The sequence below is a fragment of the Accipiter gentilis genome, chromosome 13 (assembly GCF_929443795.1).
Source record: "Accipiter gentilis chromosome 13, bAccGen1.1, whole genome shotgun sequence".
Classification (NCBI taxonomy): Eukaryota; Metazoa; Chordata; class Aves; order Accipitriformes; family Accipitridae; genus Astur; species Astur gentilis.
This window is the reverse complement of record NC_064892.1, coordinates 6,685,909-6,712,563: the sequence shown is the minus strand read 5'-3', so window position 1 is coordinate 6,712,563 and position 26,655 is coordinate 6,685,909. Positions and strand designations below refer to the sequence as shown.

The following is a 26,655-nucleotide window of genomic DNA, read 5'->3' as shown; positions in this document are numbered from 1 at the left end:
TTGGGTATTGCATAAAAGTGCAGTGTATGCATGCATGTGTGCATGTATATACGTATATGTGTCTACGTATGTATGTGCCTGTATGTACCCCATGTCCGTACCTCACAGTCTAGCGTGTGTTCGCACACCCACAACCAGCTGCGAAAGAAGTTTCTAACACCTGGATGGCAAACCCTTTTTATGTCATGCACGACTTGCAGATGCATGGATAAACACTCTTCTCCTTCCAAAACACTTGCCCTTATCCATAAGGCCCCTGAAGAGCAGAGCCTGATGCGTGCTACACCCTGTGCCACCTACGAGGGTGTTGGTCGTCATGGGCCAGAGCCATGCCAGGGGTGCACCCACTTCAAAGCATGCCCAGTTGCAGCACAGAGCTCAAACCCTCTAACTTACTGGTATAGACAAAATCTCCGCACCCTTTCTTTAGCAGCACAGGCTCACCCCCTGTGTCCACAGCCTCATTCTTACAAATCCCATCAGTTGGAGTAATCCAGGGCACACTCCTGCCAGCCAGGGCTCAAAAGGGCCATGATTTCACCCCTGCGGTTCGCGTAAGAAAATGCTTGCAGAGCTGATACTAAAGGCAACTCCACTGCTGGAGCTTATGTTGGTTATTCTGCAACAAGGAGAGGCTGGATTCCTAGCACGTGAGTCAGGCTGCATGGTCTGAGGGAGGCTGATTCACTGAAGTTTGACTTTGCCAGAGCGAAAGGAGCCAAGGCTTTGCCCAAGTGAAGGTATCAGAGCAAGGATCTAACATGCATAATCCTCAAATTGAGTACGCCGTCCAGCTGGGAGGAGTCCGCGTTCAGCTGCTACGAGGAGACCACGTCGCTTCGGGTCCTTGACTCAAAGACTGGCAGTGGGCTGCCCGGTCTGCTCGGAGGAGACGCTTCCCCTGCGTTTGCGCTCTTTTGTACCTTGGGTGTGCAGCCTCTGCTTTCTAACACACGCTGTTGGCACACACTCCTCTTTCCAGCTGCTAAGGTACTGAATTCAGCACAGTAAGTGCTGAATAATATCTGCTTTCACAGATATTAAAGAAAAAAAGTTCTGACTTTACAGCTGCTGTGGGAATACAATGTGATTACAGGTAGGCACAGGAATATATATATATATATATATATATATATCCCAAGCTTCGAGTGGGCAAAGAAGCATCTAAAGGGCACATCTGCATTCAACGCTGAGCACTCTCCGATCAACTTTGTGACCGTCAGGCTTAGCCAGTGACAAAGGCTGGGACACTTCCCTTCTCTGGAGAAAAAAACCTCGTTTGTCTTTGACAAACGTCTAAGTCTTTGATTGTCCATGGCGAGACTTGGCTGGTAGGCATCGTGAAGCTAAATTTTACTAGCTTCATGAAGCAGCCCTCTTGAAATAAGAGCCTATGTAATCAAAGGCGAGAAGCACATCTGAAAGACACTGAGCTTGTTCAGCTGCTCCTCAGGGTTTCCTCACCAGTGGGACGCCTCCCCAAGGATCATGTCCTACACAACTCTATGGTTTCTCCAGACAACTGCTGCCTGTTGCATTTTTCTGGATCATTAAAACCCAAGGCAGTGTTTTGCCAATAGTGCTGAGAAATAGGAAATAGTTGCTGCAACCCTGCATTTCATAAGGCTGGGGAGAAATTTCCAAAGAGAATTCTTCATCAGTCCTGAACTAATGTGAGTTTGTTTACATTAAAAGAGTAAGAAGAGTTGACCAGAAAAAAGTATCGCACTTCTTAGCAAACCAGAGATGCAGAAAGTTGCTAAAATCATACAGTTCACAGATAGCACTCTCAAACAGCAGTGCAACCTGAAGATGGTTTTCTCTCAGAAATACGAACACCCACATGGTATTAAGATACCTGAAAGTGGTTCAGTTATTCTGGCATTGTGAGCTGAACTTCCCACAACAGAATTACAGTTAAATACATTTAACTTTCACTGCGTGCTTAATCTGCATTTCTTAAAATACACGCGGGGCCACTTAATTTCTAGGGAACATTATTCACTGAAGATGGCTAGTCACTAATTGATCCCACTTCAGCTTAATATCTTGCCTTTTGTAGTTCATTCCAGTTCCAAAACGCAGATGTTAAAAAGAGTATGCTGGCACCCTTCTACCAGCACAAAACTCAAATGAAGAAGAGTCTGAGCAGCTCTGCTGGCTACTATTTAGCCAAGATGCCCATTTCAAAATTCAGAGTGCCTGCGGAAGATGGACAAGCAGGCCTCGGACACCCAAAGTGCATTGGGAGAGTGAACCTGAGTTATTCATTAGACATGCCTGTAATACAGAGCGTGGGTCTCTTTAACATAGGGTTGTTTACAGTGAGGTCTCATGGCACTGTCAGGGTACCTACAGGCACTGAGGGTACCTACAGGAGTCAGAGCCCTTTTGAGCCAGTGGCAACCTATTTGCTCAGCTGCATGGGTAGACCTGATGCACCTTGTAGTTTAGGCAAAATGAATGTTCTCAGGAGGATGGAGAGAGGCACAGATGCATATTTTGTTTACTGTTAGGGAGATTAGTTTTAGCACATGTGTGTGTGTGGGCTTAGAGGATTAAGCATGATTGTGCATTGACGGTCAATACTATTTGCATTTTATCATGTGTAAATGATATTAACACAGAAGTCATGATGCAATGCGTAGCAAGTTTCATTACCCCTCATTAAAGCAGCTCTTCCTTGCAAGTGCAAATGTACTGGAAGGCTGACCTAAATGTAGAAGCTGAATGCTGATCCTTATCTTAATGAACAAATACAATTAGCTAAGTGTAAGAGTGTCAGCTATTGAAATGATCCTCTATAATACCTTCTTTCTTTTATTTCACTGCGATGAGCCTCTCCTGATGGTATCAGAGCAGCATCTAATCACAGCACCTGGCAAAAACTACCCGAGGGTCCATGAAGCATCATATCTGGGCAGTCAGTCCAGGCCCAGGGTAACCAGCCATTTCTACTGCGGCTGGACTGTCTCGAATGTAGAGTAGCCTTTCAGGACATCCTAGGAAAGGTTTTTATTTAACTCCTTTCAGCTTTCTTGACTGTCTCCAAAAGTGGAGAAAGCCTCAATCCCCTCTGCCAGAGCTGGTGTCACTCAAATAGCAGTGATCAACACTGCAAGAGAAGAGAAGGGAACCAGCATGGCTGAAAAGGAACCTCATCAGATGCTGATGATTGCTCCACTGGCAATTTGTGATAATGAAGATGAGAATGAAGGGGCACCAGGGGGTCTTTGCCATCCTTTGGGGACTTCTCTTGACAAAACTGTGGCAAGAACAGTGATATCCTTTCTTCATTTTGGTTGCCTGATCTCCTTTGATTTGCAGTATCTGCTGCGATAAGCCAAAGACTTTAATCTTTCCTGAAGACCCTACTGCTAAGCTAGCCTCCTCCCCTCTGGAGTGAAGTTTCTGCCTAGAAAATGAGGGGAAATAATAGATTCCCATAGATGGAATGTTTTAAAAACAGGTTACACACAAAATTTTCAAGGTTGCAAAATTATATTTGCATAATAAGCTTTATTTGTATAATCTCACCACTGAGTATGAGTTATAAGAGTTGATGCTGATCTAGATTTGACTCCATTGATTAATAGGCACCATATGCAACACATTTATGCTTTGGGAAGCAGAGACTTCTTTGCCCTCAGTTAGAGCAGGGGACATTTTGCTTGATCAGAGTAATGGAAACTTGAATCTGTGTGTGATTCTGCATCAAAGAGACATCTGGGACTGTCTGGGCTTTTCCAGCCAAAGAGCTACATCAGAACTGATTGCCTAGACAATTTCAAATGAGTCTTCACAGAGTGCAACAATTAAGACTACTTGTGGAGGTTTATTTCTAGTCTAAAGTTTTCAAAGCAACAAAAATTGTCTTACCTGCTTATGCAATTACACGAGCACATCCTGCTTGGTCCAGCCTCTATCCCGAGTATTTTTTCAAAGAGGCAAGTCGTTTCATCTGGATATGACCTAATTTAAGTAGAGAAATTAAGGTTAGATGTGGGAGAGGTTTGGGCACCGAAATCCCTGACTTTTAGGTGATCTGGCCTCCAGCAGCTCACGAGCTGCGCTCAGACTCCCTACGTGCTCGATGGCGAAAGTTGGGTGCTTCAGAGTTGAACCCAACAGAGCTGGCAAGATACGGTGGGATCTTCTTGAAGGGAGCACGAAGCTGCTTACATTCAAGCAGCAGGAAAAAGTGGAGGACAAGGGTGTATCTATCTGCAATGCTCTCTTGCACTAAAAGCCCCTTGAGGCTGGAGTGAGGCAATCCTGTCTGCTCGGGATCCATTGTCTGAAATCTTCTCCTCGAGATTGGTACCTACGCCCTTTCTTTCAAAAGACTCCACACGGATCAGCCTTTTAAAAACAAAGCAGGAAGAAGAAAAGGTGGTGATAGCTTTTATTATATAATGCCTCGGCATTCAAAGTATATGCTGAGGAAGTGGGAAGCCCGGGTTCCTCTCCCGCCTCAGCCCCAGGGCCCCAAACCCACATCTCCCGCGTCCCATGAGAGCACCCCAACAACCAGGCTGGAGGCTACCTGGGGCGGAGGATCCTCTTCCACCCCTGCTCTGAAACCGAGGAATTTCAGGCTCAGGAGGCCGGGGCGGGGGGGGAGAGCGAGGAGGGAGCGGGTGCCCGATGCCAAACCCCGTTGCCCTCCTCGCTCCCCTGACGTTTGCCATCCCAAGGAGGTTTGCACGCCGGCCACGGGTTACGGCGTCCGACTCCCTCCCTCTCTCCTCGGCGCCGTGACTCCAGGAAAGGCGTCCAGCCGGGTGGCACTGCGACGGCTGGAGAGGGTCTTTCCCTCCTGGGGCATCCTTGCCCCCCAGGACGCTTTCCCGGGATGCCGTAGGCAGCGGACTCCTTTGTCCCTGGCCCGCTCGCTCTGCGAGGTGTTGCCAGCTTTCGGAGCCGGCGCTGCCACGGCGTTGCGTGGGGAGGTGCCAGGTGCGGCTGTCGGGGTCCGCCGAGCCCCTAGACGAGTAAAATACTCATTTTTTTTTCCATGCCAGGGGAGGCTTAGGCGGGTGCGAGGCAGCAGGCTGCCTGGTCTTGGCAGCCCTGGGGACCCCGCGGAGCGTGGCTCCGGGCACCTGGGTAAGCTCCAAGGTAAAGAGTCAGGTGTTTCTGGGGTTTCCAGGCAATGACAGGGTTAAGTGGCAGGAAAGTTGAGTTTTCCAGACAAGCTGCCCGAACACATGGACTTCGGTTTATACCCTTTGGTTTTGATCCTACCTACAGCAGAGGAGGTTTCTTTCTTTCCAAGTGGGCACACTGGGTGGCAGATGGGGAATTAATGTCCCCTCCCTGATGCTAGACAATAAATCAGCTCCTCACTAAAATTTGGGATTAAGGGCCGTCCAGATAAATCAAAGTGGGAAATCAAGCTCTTTCCTCAACTTCAAGGCAATGGATTAGAGAAGAGGGACACACTCAGCTTGATTCACTCAGTTATGATGTGATTAGGTGTTAAAACTCTACTATGGCTGATATTTCTTCCAGTGTAAGATCAACTTTCCCAGTTAAAAAAAAAAAAAAAAAAAAGAAAGAAAGAAAAGAAAAGAAAAGAAAAAAGGAATTATGCAAACAATTTAACAGCAGGGGCCAGTCTTTATTACAGTCCCCTCAGGATGGGCAAATGAAAGCCCTGAACAGCTACCAACAACAGTAGCCACAGTTACAGTAACACGGCTTAAATATCATGTGAGTTTGGCAGCTCTCATCCACCAAGGAGAAGTCACGAAAAGGCACATTACACGTTGCAATATCTGATAAAAATGTGCCTCAATATCAGTTCCAGGGAAAGGATGAACTGATAATCGTTTCTTGAGAAAAAAAAGAAAAGAAAAAAAAAAAATCTGGAAGGAAAAGCAGCCTTTCTGGTAAATCTGTGACAACAGCATCAGCAGCTCCGACTGGTTTGTTGCCCATTCCTTTTGGCAGCCTAGCGAAGTCATCTCGCAGAGATCTACACGTCTCTCTCTTAAGTAATTGTTGCACTCACATTCATTAGGCTGCAGCAAAGGCCTCCCCATTAGCCAATTAACCAAGCCATCAGGAGGTCCTCCTAAGCACCGTGGGCTCCTTCACCTTCCTCGCAGAGCACCCAGGAGCTCGGCAGGCCGTCGCTCCGGCATGCGCCCTGAAAAGAGGAGAAAAGAGCAACTTCTTGTCTGTGAGACGGGGACCTCCGAGGGAAACCTCGCTGTTGCTTCCTTCCCGCTCTAGGAAGCTCTCCCTAGAAATTTCTCCTTTTCGGAATGCTCCTCCTCCTCCAAAAAGCAGCCGGATTACTCAGAAAGGGCAGAGGCGCAGTCAGCCGGCGCGCTCGTAAGGACAACACCTGAGGGGAACGGGCTTTGGCCATGCCCGGCACAGGATAAACATCTGCTCTTGCTTTACCAGCAGCACTTGGCCTTTCACTTTCTGCTTTCGGCAACGAGAACTGGTTCTGCGCAGCATCTGTTGCAACTTCTCACAAGCGCAGAAATGCACGAAGAACCTAGGCAAGTAAAACCAGTGCAGGGAGACTCCTTCCAGCCCCGCTCCGTCCCAGCAGACTGCGGGCAACTCGTTGCTCTCCGTGTTCTCTTGGCATATGCAGAGGCACCTTCCTATCCTCCCAGGGCCACGATGGTCTCTATCGTTCGCTGCTAGAAATGGCAGCGGAGACTTTTCCATAAAAGTATTTGAAAAATGCAGATTCTCTTCCCTTCTGTGTCGATGTGTATGCATGATGTGACACGCCATTCAAGTAAATCTAGCTTTACTGACATGGATACTCACAGGAATGAATCCACGTGTGTGTAGCCAAAACCAGATGAAAAAAAAATAATTTAAATTCGCAGGTATGGACATTTACACCAACCGATACAGAGACAGTATTATGTAGTTTCTCTGATCTACTACGAATATGACTCAAGAAAATCAATAAACATTAACCACATACATAAATGTGTGATCTACACAGAATGCTTAAAAGTAATTGCAAAAGGATTTGTTGAGTAATTGCAAAAAAAAAAAAATAAAAAAAAATGATTGTCAGGAGACAACCTGGTTGTGGGAAGAGGCACTTAATTCACTGCATGAATGACTCATGGTGAATTACTTGCATAACTCCACTCGCAGAAATCACTACTCTGCAAAAGTGCATACATGTTAAATCAACCAAAACACAGAGCGGTCCATATTCTTGGTACGGAATGAACAAAAATCCTCTCAGCTGGGCAGGGAGGGGGGAGAAATCCTCATTTTTGGTATCCTGGCAATGTTTTCAAGAGACAGTTCAACAGGGCTCATTTGCCCTATTCATGCCTGGCATTTATGTTAAAATCTGGGCCTCTAATATTCAAGAGCAAGCTCTTGTTGACAATGAAACTTTGACTAATAAATCTGAGGCTGCATTTCCCACCCAACTCAATCTAGTGCCATAAGGTAATTGTGGTCCTTTCCTGCAAAATACAGAGCTCCATGAAGAATGTCAACTGGCATGAACACTTACAAGATTTGCTTTCTTCAGGCTACTCTCAGGATAAATAACTCTTCTTTTATTTGCTATCTGCGCTTGAACTGAGGTACAAAGCTTACTGGAACTAAACAAAGGGAACTATTTCTCGCTGTCCCACCCCACTTTCATTTCCCATAGCAAGTCTCCAAAACTAAAAAAAAAAAAAAAAAAAAAAGGCAAAAAAAAAAAAGGCCATATTTCCTTTATAAGTCTCAAGTGCCTGACACGATCCACCAGCCGTACTTCAGGCATCAAATTCAGATGTTGGAGTGACCACATACACACCCCCTAGGCTGCAACGCAGTATTTAAACTGCGAGCTTATTCTCTGGGTATAGTCAATGCAGAGGCTTCAGCCACTATTTCAGAGCACTTCTGTTGGGAGCTTTACGGATTCTAAGGAAAACCTTGATCTATAGGGAAACGCACTGCCCATATGTTGCATGAGGAGCAGCTGCAGTAGGAACAGCCGTGTACAGAGAGCATCCTATCCCAAGCAGATGTCCACACGGTAGTGACAGCACTGAGGGCAACAGCGTCCCTGGGGAGGCAGGAGAAGCGCGTTTGCTTTTGTAGAGCTGCCCAACAGCTAAAGCACCGACTGCAAACGGCAGTCTCGGCCACCACCATCCAGCTGGGGTGAGAGCAGGAGCGAACACAAGCGAACGGATCCCGCTGCCCAGCGAGACCCCAGCTACGCTGACGGGACAGCCCTGGAGTAGAAACCCCAGCTCCTCCGGGCGTTTCTACTGACAATTGTTGAACAAAATGAATAAACACTCCCTGGAACTGGGACCTGAACCTGGGATTTCCTTTGTCCGGGAGGAAACAATTCCCCACGTCATTCACTCGTGGTGAATATTGCCATCAAAAACATCCTGAATATTGTGCTTCGACGACGCAGAAGACAGAAAGACCCAACCGGCTCAGGCTATGGAAAGCCTGCAACCCCCCTCTCCCGCTTCCCGAATGCGTGCTCTAAAAACACCAGGGTGTCCCACGCAGGAGAGGGACAAGGGCTCTGTTGCAGCTTTTAACTCAGCCGTGGTTGAAGCAAGCAGGTGTGACCCAAGTACCCTGCGCTGAGCCCCTCCAGTGACTTAGATGAGGATGCCCGAACAGCAGCGGGACTACCTCCAGTCCCTTCTCAAGGTTATTGCACTTCTGAGCATGTGCTGGCTCCGTGGCTAAGATCCACAGGGAATTTTCTATCTCAAAATGGAGGAGGCTATCGATTCCAGGCAATGTGGGGAGTTAAGCGGTGCCAAGGTACAGACAGCAGAAACCTGATTTTTTTATACATTAGTATTGCTCCAAATCCATGAACCAGCTTTATACACCAAGTTTACAAAATTCATGCTTGTTTTGCAGGCAAATTCACAGAACCCATCTTTGGCTTTGCTATTTATCAGCAGCTCTCTTTCAGGTGAGCATACAAATCTACCTCACCTGTTTCTAAGACAGAACTGTTCGAATAACACAGAAGCATGCGAATTTGGTGAGTGCACGCTCCAGGAGGAGACTGCATGTACCACAAGTGACTTGTGCTGTGACAACCTAAGCCAAATTCACTTACAGGCAATTAAGATAGCTACATGGTGGTTGTGAGGTAGACTTCTGGTAGAAACATGAGAAATTTTTAACACATATTCCAGCATCATGTTATAAAAAGACAGATGACAATTCACGGTACACCAAGTCCTGGAACTTGCTGCACTGGGGGATTATTGACAAATGCACAATTCATCTTGTACTAAAAACTTGCATCAAAATAGTAGATTTAAGTGCTTGAGACCAGTTGGTAGACACAGGGAGCAACTTTCAGCAGTTTTCAGAAATGAGCAGTTTTAGAATGTCTTGTTAAACTAAGCAACAAACTCATCAGAGAGAAGTACAGGACTGAGAGGACACCAGATTTTGGAGTTGTGCTGCTAACCCACTTCGCTCCTGTGTCCGTTCACCTTTCGGCTGCCCAGTCCCTTAAGCTTGCTAGCTGCTTGAGGCAGAGACCATACCCAATCTGCACTTGTGCAACTGCAGTGGTTCTTCGGTCACAATTTTTGAAAATCTATTTGGATTACTTTTTAGCCCTTGTCAATTGAAGCAAAAAGCTTGATAATGTGATCTGAGAGATCTCAGGCCACAGACGACTGGTAAAACCAAGCCAGAATGTATTATTCTGTGTTATACATACCTCCAAACGGAGGATTTTCAGCTCTTGGAGTTGGCGATACCACCAAGAGGTGTTTGGAGATTTCAGGCACAATCTGACTTAGCTCAGCCCGGCATTTCTGCCTTCAACCACACATTCGCAATCACGACAGACTTCATGCTTCTGAGAAACACCTTTTATTGTACGACAGGAGCTGTCACATGAACGTCAACAAAAGAAATCATTCTGTAGCAATACCAGAATCAAATTATTACACAAATGCAAAACCCAAAACAAAACCAGAGTTAAAATGATGAAAAAGCAGTTCGCTGTTACACAATGTAAAACATACAGAAAGCCACATTCTTCTATTAGTGTCAGATGCTCATCGCCATCACAGGGAATAAATGATTTCAACTCTTTCTGACCCCCCCGCCAAGAGGCAAACTTTGAAGTGATATATTTCAAATGGTCACATTAACACAAAAAGCAGCATTTTCAGGAAAGTTTCTGTAACATTTGGATCTTTTGCCCCCTTCTGATTCTTTTTGTAATCTTATTTTAAACATGTATTGGGAAGGTTAAAAGAAACTGTCAACATCAGTTAAGCAACCAGCATTACTGACGTTGGTCAGAAGAAGGTTCTCCCTTTTCCAAAGGGCAGTATGGATGGTATTGCAGAAGACTATGCCTATCTGGCAAATGAGCTCTGTTTCAGTTCACTAAAGACAATTTTGCCCTTAAAATAAGCAAAACACGAGATAACCTATCCTTGAGAACTGTGTTGGTTTTGACTCTCCCAGTGGTCTTTTGAGGAGGGGTGGAGCAAAGCTATACCAAAATGAATGTCTTAAGAACAATTCTTGAGATCAGAAGTAGAGGCTGTTCCTAGTCTTTTGCACCAAACAAACAGTTCTGTAACTGATGATTTTCAGTATTGCTGTATAAAATTATATTTCTTAGAAATACAACTCTGGAATACTTTAAGGCACCTCATGGTGAAGAAATATTTTGAAGGCTTGAATAACTCAGAAGACCGAGTTCTTTTTCCAAGAACCCCAGAAAGGAATGTAGCTTATAGTAACCAGCTTTGCTATTTCCAAATAAAGCATGAAAATTTTCAAAGTGGAAGTTTAGAACTATTTGAACTTTTCCTTAAAAGGAAACATAAACCACCTTGCTGGCAAGATAATTTGCCCATTTAACAGACCGAGACTTTCACCAAAGGAAGCCCTTTCTCATCCCTGATCTGAGTTTTGCCATTCAGGTACATTGCACTTTTTTACTCAACTGAAATTAAACGGGTCAATCTTAACCAACAGTCATCTAAACAAAACAGCTACCAACAACAAAACCAACAAAAGAATCTAAAAAACAATTTCCTGATTAAAATATTTTTGTTACTCTAAACTAAAAAGATGACATAATGCCAATGACAGACACGAATGTCTCACTATCAGTTGTTCCACTCAGCAATTTATGGGTTTCAAGTGTGATGTTGAAAAAAATTTGTTTTCTCTTATATTGATATTTGATACCTACAGCTAGTAATGTCCTGCCAAAACATGTGAAGAAGCAGAATCAGCATTTTCAGAGATACCTAACATTTTTGTGCGCATTCAAAAAGCTACAGGATCAAATTAATTCTAGCTTATAGACTGATAGCTAGATCTGTCAGGGTCTCATACCAGTGAGTCTGCAGCAGCCAGCGTTTTGGAGCTCTGCTCTGAAATATAACTTACCATAGATTCATTTCAGAGCTGAAATGAACTAAAACTGTAATTATACCCTTGGTTTACGCATGCATATCTCCTTGGTTCTGATAAAAAAAAAAAAATAAACTCAAGGTATATGGCCAGGAGAACGTACTGTTCTGCTAGAGTATTTAAAAGTCTCACTGTATTATACATCATACTTACTCTCTTGTAAGAGCTAACTATTTAGAAATAAAAGAATTCGCCATTTTAAAACACAGTTAGACTCTGGATATGTCCACACTGCTCAATAAAATGTAAACAAATAAGCTCAAGCACCATACTCCATTAAGTGTCTACACGGCCTTACTGGTCAGCTCACCCTAGCTCTGTTTTGGACCACTGCAGCCAGGTCTCTCCATAACAAAGCTTGAGCAGAGTTTGGACATGGTTCACACTGTGGGTCCCTTCCAAAAAGGCAGTTACAGACAAGACCATGCAAGGTTGAACTTTCTTCATGATCCACAGTCCCCCAGCACTATCCAATGTGATTTTACACACTCAAACACTTCTCTACGTCTTCACATACTTCTGCGATGCAAACGCCACTCTACTGAGCTGCAGAATAGCCCTATCCTTATTTCAGACCATGTGAATCGCAAAGGAAACCATAAGAAAACACACTAGATGGTAATTGTGTGCTAGGTCCGTAAGTGGACTGCGTGAGCCCGCAGAAGACCAAGGGCCAAACGATACAGAACAGTGGATGTGGCTGGTGTGCTCCAAGAAGGATTAGCCATAGGCACTGCTTATGTGAGCCAATCTGTGCCACGTGGCTTTGGGGACAGAGAGCTGTCCCTGACCACCTGCTATTTAGCACCAGATGTAGCACAAGCCTCATGCTGTGCATCACCGCGTGAAGTTCAGTTCCACTGATCTCAATGGGATTTGTTATAGTGTAAGGTGCCACACACCGCAGAAGGAAGCATCAGAACCTGCCACAAGAAAGCTAGGGACAAGAGCATTTCATTTTGTAACTGCCTGCTAAGGACAGAAGAGGATGTTACCAGCGAAACCAGACGCCTGGTGTTTGTTTTTCCCCACCATTCACCAGGGGAAGGAGGATTCTGCCTCTCACCACCGGGCTGACTCCTGAGCAGGACGACAACGTTCTCCTAGACGAGCCCTTGTCCTGAGGCACAGGCTTTGGCCTCGATCTACTTCTCGCCAGGGAGAGAGCGATTTTGTATTTGAATTGGTTATTTGCTGGTAGAACTGTTTGAAACAAGAAACATTTGTGTTTGCCGTACTTTTAGACCACTGGGTGAATGTTGGGTAAATAACATTTCTCTTACAAAGGTAAGAGCAAGCATCTTCGGTATTTTTCAAAAGGCACAGTATTTTCCATGTCCTGAAGAGATCCGTTGCCTTTTAGTCTCTTCTGTGCCCTTTAAACAGTAAGATGAATAGATTTATTTTCTACTAGTCCTCAAAGAGTAGGTATCTCACTAAACATGAAAAAACCTGAAGCAGCACAGCACTTGGTTGATTTTTTTTTTTTTTTTTTAAACATAGGACTAGTGCCTTTGTGTTAAAGTACTTTGCTGAATCAGGACATAACTTACAAATACCAAATCTCTCTCTCACACTGCATTCCTCTCACTATCAGCAACAGCCATTCAAAACTACAGGTTGTACACTCCTACCTATTCTGGCAGGATGGCAACTTCAAACAGCTCAAGTTCAACAGAACCCCTGATGCAAAACTTTAAATATACTAAGGTTACATATTTTTAACATAAATTTAATGAATTTGTTGTGTACCCTGCAGTTACAGCTTTGGCTTGAAGGCACAAATATTAAGGCACAATAAATGCAAATAATGTATACATTTCAATGTGTTGTGTTGAAGATAACTTTGTACTACACGGCATTTAGGTATAATGACATGTCATTCAAACATTTCCTCAAGTTATTTTAATACCTTTTTTTCTTTGATAACCTGGATAAAAAGAGGAATGTATGTTAAATTATTTAAATATTTCTTCAGTGCAAATGTGGTAATTTTCATCTAAAGTATAGAAGATCGAGATTGATTTTTCAGCATTCAGATTTTAGCAAAATAAAACTAATATTTACATTCATCTTGAACAGCATTACTTGAATTATTTATCAAAAAAATAAGTATATAGTATGGTACTTTTTGCTATCAAAAAGAATTTTTGGCTTGATCAATTCTTTTTTCTACCAACCTGCATAGCTACTTATGACAGGGAGAAAGACAGTTGCACCAGACAACTAAGTTGTACACTACTGAATCTGCTGTTTAGACACAGCTGTCGTGCTAAAGTGACACTGAAAAAAAATTTGGTTTTGCTTGGTCTCAAAATATTTCCAAAAGAGAAAGAAGGACACATTACAATTTTTGTTATTAAGCTTCAAATATGCACCCTAGACCTGTTAGGTGTCCTAGATGTGTTAGGTGTCCTGCACCTGTTTAAATAAAAGAGATCTCTACCACATAACTTTGAAATAAAAGTTAAGTCTGCCTAATATCCTTAGCAGTACAAACAATTAGGTTGAAAGGAAAACATATTGCACTGAAATTAAAAAGAGGGACAGTAAAAATTTTTTTTTCTCAGTATTAAATAGGAAGGATGTCCAGTGCAAAGAATCGCCCCCTCCCTTTCCTCTCCTGTTGACGCTTGCAAACATTGTCACTGAGTTTAGATGATCTCAGGTTTACATTCAATGGAAAACAGTTAAGGTTATTAGGAATCACAGTGCAGTTTCGGTTATGCATAATCCTGAGGAAGGATCCAAGGAGGAGTCTGTGGCAAGTTGACCATTCTGAACAACTTCTGGGTAATTCTTACTGAAGTACACCTAGGAAAAATATCAGATTCTATGAGTAATTATGCATCAAACACCTTTTAATTTCAAATAAAATGCCTGGAGACAAATAAAGTAGAGATAAATACATGTCCTTAAGGAATCCCAACAGGAACTTCAGGATAGTGGCATTCAGTAACTGTGTGTCACTGAAAAATTAGTAAAATTACTATATGATCCTACATTATAACAAAGCGTGAGAATAATCCCACACAACCTGTAGGTCCACTCAAATTCTGGTAATTCAGATAAATAGATATGTTTTATCACTTTACATTAAACTGGTAAGTAAAATCATTTTACTAGCTCAAAACATGGAGATAAATTAAAAACAGGATGACAAAGAAGCTGTGAAATCTTGCGTCTGCACAAGGGTTTCTCATTTTCACACATAAAATGAACACAATGGATTTGGATGTTAATATCAGGTTGTAATCCCTATATTTTACAAACTATGATTGACAACCATTGAAACTTCGAGGTATATGTATGAAATATCCCAGCGTTTAATTTGTGCTGCAGAGCAGTTATAGGGCCTATAGAAATGTGATCTCTGGATAGTGAACCACAATAATGAAAGAAGAAGCAAAAGCTTTAACAATGACTCAACCAAGCAACTTCTCTAAAATGTAAGATGATACCAAATAATAGGACAGTTCTTTGCCAAGCCTTTGAGTTCTTGAATCCTACCAATTTCTAGCTCAACTAGAAGAGATACAGGTTTCCTGATAAATGTATAATCAGAATATAAAGGAAATGAAATGCTGTCAAGTTTCACTGTTCCACAATCATCAGTTTTTAGTAGCTGTATCATATCTCTGTTCCTTGACAGATGCGCATAACAAAATGAAATAATGTCAAGACTTGTGTGCTCTTATCTAAAAATGTGTTTGGGTGAAAAAGGACTTCAAATGCAATTTTTTTCAAAGAAGAATGTGAAAAGTTTTTTTGAGTCTTTAAAAACAGAAAATACACTATCTTTCTGAAGCTGACACGTGTCATGAGTTAGGTCTCATAGTCAGACCTCTTTGACTACGGCTTATGAAACATTTCTCCAATTTGTATTTGAGAGTGTTGTCAACAAAGTTCAGTTTGTTTGATAATAATGTCCTTTTCATATATATGAATACATGTATAAGACATGCGGGATAAAAAAGAAATAGTCATTCTATAAAAACACTCTTGTAAGTACCACTGTCATCTTTTGTGCACACATGCTAACGCAGGATATATGCATCTTTACAAGTTTCAAAGAATATTAAGGTCTGATTTGAATCAACAAAAGAATTGGAAGTTCTCTTAAGAGGCATTCCTCAGTAACCAGCCACGATCGGATGCAACAGAGGAAAGTCAATCAGGCGCCTGCTGCACACACGCTGCAGAGACGGCAGCCCCAGTTGTGCATTCCCATCCCGTCCCTGGTTTAAAACATAAAACTTTGGCATACTTTTAATGCAGCTTTTGAATGTGATTTTTTTTTTTTTTTTTTAATGGAAAGTTAATAGAAAACCTTGGCACATTACTAGAGACGTAATGAAATGGCAGCTGCTTTTCAACTGTCTCATTGTAATTCTTCCCCTGAGCCCAATCCCTCAAGATATTAAATGCCCAAGTCCTTCTACAAGTTTCTTCCACTGCCAACAGAGCTGCAACCTTTCTAAAAGTAATCACTGAGGTGAGATAACACCTAGTATTTTAATATTTACACATCTGTCATAGCTTTAAAATAAAATAACCCTTATTTTTCCCTCAAAGTACTCAAAACCTGATTGACAGAAAACCAGCTCTATCCTGACACCACCAAAGCTTGTGGAAAAGCCTCTCTCAATGCTGCCAAGAGCACGGAGTGCACACCAACCTTTGTTTATCTGAATAATTGAGCACTTCTTTTTTTTAACTGTTTGATGACTATTTCTCACCTTCCCATAGGATTTTCTCCTAATAGCTTCTCGTCAACTTAGCAAAGATAAAAACACAGTCTTGCGATGCCAAGCACAACTCTCTACTGCAGTCAAGCTCACAGGCTAGTTAATATATACTCAGCGTCTCCAATTTGAGCTGTGCCTGCATTGTTTTCTTTGACGTGCACAAAAAATGGGGATACTGAGTGACCAAGAGAGACATACAAATAGTAACCTCGGATCAATTCAGAAGCCTGAGCTAAGGTTCCAGCAATAGCTCAATCTTGCAACGCTTAGCTAAGATGTCCATGAGATTTTTTTGAAAATTAGGTTTCTTCAAAGATATCCAAGTTAGCCTTCCAGTTTAAGATGTGTAGTCCCCCTTCATTTGCACTTAAAGGATATATGCAGAATCTATACTGTTCCACAAAATGCATTTAAAGTCTCACCTTACTCAAAGAAGCTCTTGGTACAGGTTTGTTCTGCGCAAGATTCAGGTCCAAAATGCAATAAATCAAATAATCATTGCCAAAGCATGGCCACATTCCAAACCATTTTAACATAGCAACCCACTGTAACGCCTTTTGAAAAGTATGTATATATGTCGTATTACCATTTCTTTTTATGTGCAGCATGCTGTTTTTCAACAACAGAAAAAAAGCTGGTTTTCATAAAACCAGCTTTTAGTAACCACAGTAGGAATGTATGAGACCAACAGCAATACATGTAACAGACTTACTAGTGTAAAAAGAAAAGCCATTGGAAGCAGCTTTTCTGACTAAGCAACTTCTCTGAAAGTATGCATGAAGCACAAGGGACAGCAGTAACAAAAACCTTGAATTAATGTCCAAGTCCTCCAAACAGAAAGAACTGTAACTGTGCTTCTGGGTAGCTGCTGACTGGAGATATAGTCTCTCGATTCCCATATTTTTGGGCTGAGTGTGGATAAGCACCATGCTTTGCATTCTTGGCAGATGCTAAAGCTTCTATCTGCCTTCTAGCCTGGGAGTTAGCAAACTTTTTCATCAAACCACATTTCAGCAGAGACTGGTTCCTGGATCTCTTCCCTTCCTGTACAAAATCACATAACATTGATGTGGTAACTGCAGATGACTATACGGGCAAGTAACATCAGGCAATTATTTTTATATATTTTGAATTATCTTTGAATGCAATTGTGCAATTGGGGAGGGCTGCAGGGAAGGAAGGAGAGACAGCATGACATGGCTAAATCTCTACAGATGACAGCTGGACAGCTTCACCTCTTGCCATTCCAAGATCAAGCCTTAGGAAGCTGGCCTTCACTTTACAGACAAACACTGGTTGTCTGAATTTGAAGCTATCCTTTTAAACGTAATTTATATAACCTCCAGATTGTCATACACATACCATAAAAAACAGGGCTAACCCATTCCTTTCTAGTAATGAAATACAAGAAGCTACATTGCAGTAATGGAGAAGGACAGCAGGACTCATTACCTAGTCTAGTTAAGGACAAAGCTGTTTCCTCAGTTCTGCAATTAGTGCCACACATGGATTTATAGTGTACACTCTTAGCTACAAAGCTTCACTTGAAAAACTCTTTATAAAAAAAAAAGTTTCAGCAGCTCTAAAAAATTTCTAACGATATGAACAGACACAGAAATCTCTAATCTTCAAAAAGTCCAGTAAAATAGCCTCCAGACATGAGCATGCAGCCTCCAAGACAGCACAATTTTTCTTTTTTTTCCAACTTGCTGGAAATGCATCTATTTTTACTAGGAAATAGCCAGGCACCTGCCATTTTGCTTCCCATCTTTATGGCTCCTGTTTCCCCAGGGAACAGTTTGGAGTTTGTGTTCCTCTAGCTCTGCTCCGTACATCCAGCAACTTGAGGAGAGGAAAACATAAAGGCTAGAGATAAGACCTTTGCTTCTTGTTTTGAAAAGGCTCTCTTAGGTCCCTACATGCCTAATTTCTGTGCCTTTCTTGCATGCTGAAAGTAATGTTACATGACTATGAAGCAAGTTGCTGCCAAACTGAGCGCTGCCAGTCTCAACTGAAGCAGTGCTTAAACTTCATTAGCACTGAGAGAAATAAAACCTTGCTCTGGACATCCTGTGTGGTAAATTATCAAGAAAAAAGAAATCAAGCCAAAAGCTAGTCAAAAAGAATTCCTCAATCACAGGTCATTTTTTATCTTATCTCTGCTTCAGCTTTCCATCTGAAAAGTGGAGATGATATAGCCTCACCTTACAGACATATTATGAAAATTAATCCATTGATGTTTCTTAAACACTTTGATTGCCAGAGGAATGCTCACAAGTACATTAATAATTCTGTGCTCAGAGTAGGATTTGAATAGTAAGCAGTAAATCAGGCACAGAGCCTTGTAGGGAACAAGGAGGCAACAAAACATTCAACAGCTGTTTCTTAATTGAGCCCTGCTCATCCTATGTGCAGAACAGAGCAAGGGTAGAGGAACGAAGTAAGAGAAAGCACAAAAATAAGAATGCAATCACACCCCCAGAGACCATAATATAATGCACAGGTAGTGAACCTCAAACTAAAATTTGGTGGGCCCTTTTAAAAATATAGGATAATTAGATAAATACTGGACTCTGCAGCCCTAACACGTTTTTACAGCAAGTTTTTGTAAGATCAATGCCCAGCACAGGTATGTCATACATTATTTACACTTAGCATTTTGTGTACATACAGAAGGATGCAAGAAATCCAAACAGTCTTTCAACTTGGGGTATATAAATACACTTATCATTTGGAAGTCTGTGTATATCCCACTAAAAAAAGCACTGAAAAGGAGGGCTTTGCCTTGCAAAGCTGACAGATTCTTTAGTGGAAGCCTTAACGTGATGCTGAATATGCTAACTTGAGATAAACGAACTGCAGAGACAAATTTAATGATCCCTTCTTCTAAAATTACCCGTTTTGCTGTTTCAATCAGAGAAGCTGCTTCAGTCTTGCCCACTTGTTGCACCATTTTGTAAAACAAGCCATCTTGTTCTTGCAGCAAAATGTAAGGTTCGCCATATTCTTTCAGTCTTCCTTCATCTAAAACCTGTTAAATCAGCAGAAACCAACATATTAACATAACAAATTAAAAACCAAGTGTTAGAGACTACCAGCAAGGGGGGAATGTATGCACTTTAAGTGCTAAGATGAATTTTGTATCCTGAAAATGAAATATGTCCTCTTCAAACTAGCATAGCAGTTTTTCAGTTTATAGACCTGTTGTACAATTTTAGGGTGCTCTACAGCCACTCTACCTACAGGAATCCAATGCAAAGTTACGCAGAATATGGAAATACAATGTTTGTGAAGCCAACAAAGGAGATAATAAGATTCATTGTGTAAGAAAGAAACAAAGAGGCCTAAAATGGGCTCTGAAGTAAACAGCTGTGGGTAAAAACCACGCAATAACCACCAAGATGGTTAAGGGAGAATAAGTAGGTCTTTTGGATTAGAGGAGGTGAAGATGTAATTAAAGAAAATGAGGGTGTTGCTGAAAAGATAAACGATTTCTTGCATCAGTTTTTTGCCAGCTATGTATTAGCAAGATACTTGCCCTGAACCTAATCTTTCCCCATTAAAAAAAGATGATATGACACCATAGACATAGGTACCCAAAAGAGAGGAAGGGAGAAGGAAAAAAAACCCAGAGAAATTAAAAAGGCATGAAGTCAGTAAGCCACAGAGGATATATACAGTCAATAATATCAGAAAAATTTAAGAATAAGCTGATTGAACCTCTAAGAAAATATTCTCATACTAGTGACTCTATCTAAGGACTGCATGGTAGCAAATATTGCAGTTACATTTTGAAAAGCCTTACGGGATTCACTCAGGGAACTTTTCGACTAGCATATATATTTTGAGATAAGACAGCAGTTTAGTTAAAACAATCATTAAAACACAAGTAGAAGACACACAGATCACAGGTAGAATTTGTTCTCCGCAGTTTCAGCAAAAGTAAGTTGTACCTCACAAATCTGATACAATTCTTAATGCACAGAAGGAAACTAAAGGAGAAATAGTTTATATGGATTTCCAGAAAGGCATCTGTGTAACTAAACAGCTGAGCTACAAGGGACAAAAATATTTCAAGAATCTGGACAGAAAACAGAGATTAGAAAGAAACAGCGCATTTTTCTTTGAGGAAAGCTGAACAGGTAGGAACTGGTAGGAACCACATCATTCTGGCATATGTGGTAGGTATGTGTTGGTCATCAGGAAAAGGAGTTATCAGAAAAGTGACAAACTTGAAAACGACACAAAAATGTGCAGGTAAGTCTAGACCAGAGGAGATTCAGATACACCTAACTAACCTAAAAGAATGAGAAACACAATAGCAGGGAAAAGTCAATATTGACAAATGCAATGCACTCAAATACTTAACTGCCTTATAAATTAATGGTATTGACTCAGGAAAGAGATTTGGGTATCAGTCTACAAGTTCAGTACTTTAGTCCGTGTGTAGGAGCAGTGAAGTTAAAAAAAAAAAAAAGGATTCCTGTGAGAAAACAAAGTAATTCAGAAAATATTTTTGTTCTTATATAAATAAAAAACTGAATACACATGGCATGCTATTGAAAAAGATATTGCCACAACAGAGGGACTTCAAGGACTCATAACCCAAGCCATAATTGTGGTGTACATACTTGTAAGAGAAGAAGAAGAAAAAAAAAAAAATCTAAAAAACTGGAGCTGTTGATTTCAGGAAAGAAATGACTAAAAGGTATTATGAGGACAACTTCCAAAATAACAAAAACAGTTTGCAAACTTCTGCTGGAAAGAAGAAACTCCAATAAGCTTGGAGACGAATTCAAAGTCCTGTGAGGCAACTTTCACACCTGCACTCTGCCTGCGCAACTCCTTAAAGCAAAACAGCCTGATGGCCAAGAGCTCGGCAGATCTCCAAACGGCCGGGACCCCCGTTAATGACAAAACCCACAGTGACGCAGGACAGCCAAGCTGATCCCTTTGCCTGCACTGGTGCAAAAATTACACACCGCCGAGATCGCCGCCGACTTGTTTGACTCCAGGGACCCGCACAGGGGAAAAGGCGCCCACTCCCTCGCTTCCAGTTCAATTAAGTACATGGCATTTGAATGGAAAATAACTCGGCCAACAGCAGCAGCATAATTACGTCTAATTTTATAAACTGTATGCACAGAAACCTATGAGAAGTTTTTTTGCTATTTTCAAAAGCTCGTAACTTAGAGCACCCAGCGTATATTATGAATTTCCTTTGCAAGCAGTTTCCAATACTGTTTGGTATACAGCTGAGGAAAGCGCTCATGGGAAAATTTTAAAATATTAGTAATACTGCATAGCACTATATATATATAAAAAATATATATATATAGTAATTTAATATACAATAGATGCAGTATTTCACCTGCAAAGGTACGCTGCTGCACACAGTGATTTTTCATTTTTTAGTCCTATCCCATATTCAGATTAAGAATATTTAAGGATTAATTACAAATACAATTTTAATCACAATCTTTTATATACTACAGTATGTCACAGTTAATGACAGCTTCCTTAAAAATGCAATAAATTAATCATATACAGTTTAAAATAATAATTTAATTGGGCTGCCACAGCATAGGACTTGAATAAGTAAAATTTTTTGTAACCACTCCTTAAGAAAGAAAACAAAAAGCATATTCATTAAATGTGTCTCTCACAAGTAAAGAACTACAACACAAAAGTAGAAGGTTTTTTAAAATTTATATTACTGCGGTATTTGAATTTTAACATTAATTTTGCAAATATCTGAAATAACCACAAACACAGTATATCTTTCTCCTCCAGAGAACCTGGGAGGGAAAAAGGAAAAATTTATTCTTCCTTGACAAGTTTTAAACAGCCAAGTCCAGAAGATGAACAGATAGAGCGAGCAATCTGTGTCTAGAAAAATTCCATTCACTTTTTAAACAAATCATTAATCTATTCATATCCTTTCTTGGGGAGTAAAAACAAACTTGTGTTATGAAAATAGACAGAACAAACACAGGGAAAACAAGCCGTGTTACTTCTTTTAAAAATCTGAAATGAAAGATACAGAATTAAACTGAACAGACAATATCATTCCTACAAGTCAGGAATACTCTATAAACCCTATTCACCAAGGAAAAACACTGTTTCTACTAACTGCTGTCATCCATGAGACAATGGAGAAAATATAAGCTGATTTACTTGGTAGTTATACATCTATATATTTATACATTTATTAAAAAGCGCTTAGACAAAGAGATAGGTACTCTTCTTTGAAGAAATAAGTGCTGATAAAATTTAAATAAATAAATAGGTACTTTGGCTAAGGCTTTGCATACTCTTACTCACTGACTCCAAGCCAAATTAAAATCATTAGGACTTCAAAAAGCCAGCTAATCATTCAGGAAAGGTGGAATCTGGTGTTTACCAGCCACATATTTTCTGATCAACTTGCATGCAATGCTTATCACTGCACAATATGACCGAATCAAACCCAGATGTGTTCCAAGGCAGTTGTACCAGTGGAACTTGATACAGAAAAGCCAGAGAAGCTTGTAGCTGGCGAAATCAGATCGGCAGGGTGGTTATGGAGAACACACGCAGGAGCACAGGACTCTGAATCAGACTGGGATTTCATTATAGACTTTAACGCAGATATTGAGAGAAGAGGATTTTGGACAAATCATTCAACTTTCCAGCTCCTCGGTCTGACTCTTTGTAAAATACACCAAATAAAGACTCATAATCATTCTGTGGGAATTAACTGCCTGTGAAATACTTAGCCCAGAGTAAAATAAAAACAAACACAAAAAAGCTACGTAAACCCAAAGTACTCATACATAAGCCAGGGCCAGATTCTCCACCGTCTTGCACTGGCAGCTTCTTTTACCTCGCCTGCACTGTTCTTCCCTTTGTAGTCACGTCCTTACGACTTCAACAGCATTTTCTCAAGTGGAAGGGTAACTCCAACAGTACAAAATTTACAAAACTAGCTGCTGGCGATCATGCAAAAGAAAGCACACAAGAAAATTCTGAAGGTGAAACTGCTCTTTACTTACAGCTATCCAGATTATTCTTACTCAAGCAGCACTATTCAGACATCTTAAATTCAAACAGGGCTCACTCACATGCTATACTCTTCTTGAGTAAAATGCTTTCATGCCACCTAATTCCACTCCATCTAATGTTTCACCCTGGTTGAATAGTCTGGGGCAGTGACTGCTCATCCCAGTTCTGATTTTTTCAGAAGGATAAGCACCGTGTTGGGTAGAAGGCAACATAGTTTTGAACAGCACTTTGCTTGACATAGAGGCACAGATTAACATAGAAAGAGTAAGATTAATAACATAGCAGGGCAGGACAGAGAAACAGAAAAGAAGTATTTGAATTTGACTGACCTGCAAAGGCAAACATGAAAATGGTGTATTAGCCATTTAAATGTGTTGTTTATCTTAACTCTAGCTAGCACAGAAGGACTATTTGCCTATGCCACAAAAAAGTTGCTGAACTAAATTTCTGTAAGATCTGGCAACTACAAAATAGTTGTTCATTTTGCCTCATCTGTACCCTACCAGGGTACCTACCTACAATTTGCCTAGGTCTCCCCGCGCCCCCCCCAAAAAACAACAACCCAAACTTGGCAGTATTTCCATTCCATAGCCTCACAATTTAATGTATTAACTGTGACAAAAAAGCAGGGGAGGGCAGACAAAAAAGGAAAACATAAAATGGTGAAAAAGAAATCAGAGATCCATTTCACAAAGAAAAGAGAGAAATGAGACAATGAATGTTGAGAATACCACATCAGGATAGTCCAGTTTCCAGCAGAGACCTAGGCAGCAGAACCAACACAACACCTTTTCTCCCTGATGATTCCTGCATCTAATCTATATTGTTATGTTGCATGGGACTTTGGAAAAGCAAACATTCATTTTGTAAGTGAATTTAAAATCTTCTTTGTGGATTAATATAAGTAAAAGAAGTGTCATTAACCACAGAAAGAAAAAGAACATGGACCCTTAAAAACACTGTAACAAATACCATATACTTATGGCTATCCATAGACATAAAAAAGAAAGTTTTAAATCCTGCATTTTCTAACTTTCAGCAACAAAAGCAGACAAACCAAGAGAACAATAGTTATAAAACATTCTGAGAAAAAAAAACAGTCCAAGGTTGGAAGTGTTCAGCAACAGAGGAGGGGGGCATGGGAATTTATTTCAGTTATTATTGAGGAATGACTAGTATTCCTATTCACGTTCATCTTCACCATAAAGCCAGAGGGAAAATGGGACATTTAAGAGTTGATCATAAATGTTTTTATTTCCTATTCAAAAGGAAAATAATTCAAGCAAATTATCTCCTAGGGAATACATCTGATTTAATTTAGACTTGGAGAAGACATCACCAAACAACAAAATTATTATTAAAGTTCAAAACTCCGCTAGGAGTACAACTTTGAACAATGTTTTCCTCAGAGAGCATACATCAAGATGATCTTCAATAAAGTCCTGGGAAGAGGAGAATATTCAGGAGATGCTTCTGGTTACATCATATTATAAGAAATATATTTACTCAAGACAATACATAGCTTTGTGGGAAAGAGTCAACAGCCTGTGCTCCAGTTGGCATTAAGTTCAGATGCAAGCATGTTCAGTCTCTTCCGTCTCATCATGGTTTGTCAAAACAGATCAGAAACATGTACATACTTCTCTGAAGAATCATTTATAAATATCAACCTATCTAAACAGGTTTGCAAACATCGAAGAACATTGAGAAGGCTGCAAGTATAACTCAGGAATGATTTTAAAGTTGGGTTTTTTTCTTTTGAAGGGTCCTTTCTCCTCCCCTGCCCCCCCTTTTAAAAAAATTTTTGGTGGTGGAACTTTGTTTTGCTGTCTTTTGGTTTTTTTTTGGTTTTTTTTTTTTTTTTTTTTTTAAGTCTTCAGGTTTAATCTAAGCATTGCCCAAGCTCCTTCAGGGTTCCTATACAAATTACCAGTAACTCCAGACAAATTTGGTGTCAAATAATGTACACTTCATATATCATGTATACAAAAATGGAGAGCACACTTGGGCATTTACCTTCTTACAATCTGAATTATTATTTTCAGACTTTCCAAATATTTCACCTCAGAAGAGCTTAACTTTGCTGTAATAATGCCAAATCTGCCACCGGTCACTGGGATTTGACGTGTACCCCCTGCCCACCTTCCCCTGCTTCACAGAAAAGGCGGCTTCAGACCTTTTGTTCTGTAACCAGAAATAGTGGATTTCTTTAAACTGAAATTATTCTTGAGCTATAACTTAGGGAAAATTGAGCATGCAACGCTGCCTGGTAAATTGTTCCACATATGAGTTACCTTTACTTTTCTTGCAGAGGCTTAAAAGTCTACCTTTTTTTTTCCTCCATCTGATGGCACGCCAGTGTTGTGGGAAAAAATATCAATTATGTATGTAGTAATGAGTCTTATTCTACTGATAATCATTTGATATTAACTCCTTCTATATCTTGTTGGAGGAAAGAACCCTGTTAACCAGTCGCTGCAGGTGTTTCTTGTATTGTTCAGTTTCCTCACCTCAAAACATCTGATATACCAGTGCAAGTTCAACCTTTCCCTTAGAGAGTATGAAGGGACCTCATGCCAGTTCTTACCAACAGCTGTACATGCTGGCAAAACTCTCCCTTAGTCAATCAGTAATGACTGTTTCCATCACTGTAAAGCCACATTTCTCAATCAGGATTGCAGAACGGCTCAGATGTGGCCCTGAAGTGATAGAAGATATACTTCAGCTCAAGGAATCCCACTCTTCAATAAGGCTTTTGAGGGTCCTAAAAAGTTTGATAAGCTACAAGGATATTATACTTTTCAAGAGGTTAAGCAATATTGTTGCAGATGACTGGGCATGTCTCTTGGTTTTATCAGTTTCTGATGACAATGAACTTGTGGCTCAGCTGCCACGCACACAGTTTCACCTATCAGAAACTCTGTGCTCAAAGCATCAGCCACCAGCATGTCCTGTGCTAATTTGCTTTTAAACAGTAATATAGTATTTCTGAGAGTGCAAAAAAAAAATCATTCTCTGAAGATGTGTTAGTATTTCTGGTACGGTCTGGATTCCATACCATTGTCTTTAAAGAAACATGATCCAACCGTCCTGTCCTTATACTGATGGAAACACATTCACATACAAATGCTTGACAGAATGAGAGATCAAGGTTCATCAAACATTGGCTTCACTTCCTGCAGTAATTCAAATTCAGCTCTACATTTGAATACTCCCAGCTGAAACACTGCCTCAATAATTAGTTGTTTTATTTAGGCAAAAGAAGAATCTTGTTGGGCAGCCCTCTTGAAATGGGAGCAGCTTTTAAGAACTCAAACATGCCAATGTTTTGGAGAGGTGTGGCTTAAAACTGACAAAGAGCATCAACAGTCCTAGTATCTTTTGAAGCTCATTGGGATTTTGACTCATTTTAGAGACAGCTGGGCCA

The 26,655-nt window shown here is 40.9% G+C and overlaps 1 protein-coding gene across 3 annotated transcripts in view; it reads right to left on the bottom strand.

Annotated features, from left to right (window-relative positions):
• Positions 1-9,851: 9,851 nt before the first annotated feature.
• Positions 9,852-26,655, bottom strand: part of ABCC4 (ATP binding cassette subfamily C member 4) — a 152,447-nt gene continuing 135,643 nt past the window's right edge. For all 3 annotated transcript variants that reach the window (XM_049815799.1, XM_049815800.1, XM_049815803.1), the window contains 2 exons: positions 19,081-19,215; positions 9,852-14,250 (listed from right to left, as the gene is read on the bottom strand). In XM_049815799.1, coding sequence (XP_049671756.1) covers positions 14,143-14,250; positions 19,081-19,215 — 243 coding nt within the window. In that variant the 3' untranslated portion in view covers positions 9,852-14,142. The remainder of the gene's footprint in view (positions 14,251-19,080; positions 19,216-26,655) is intronic.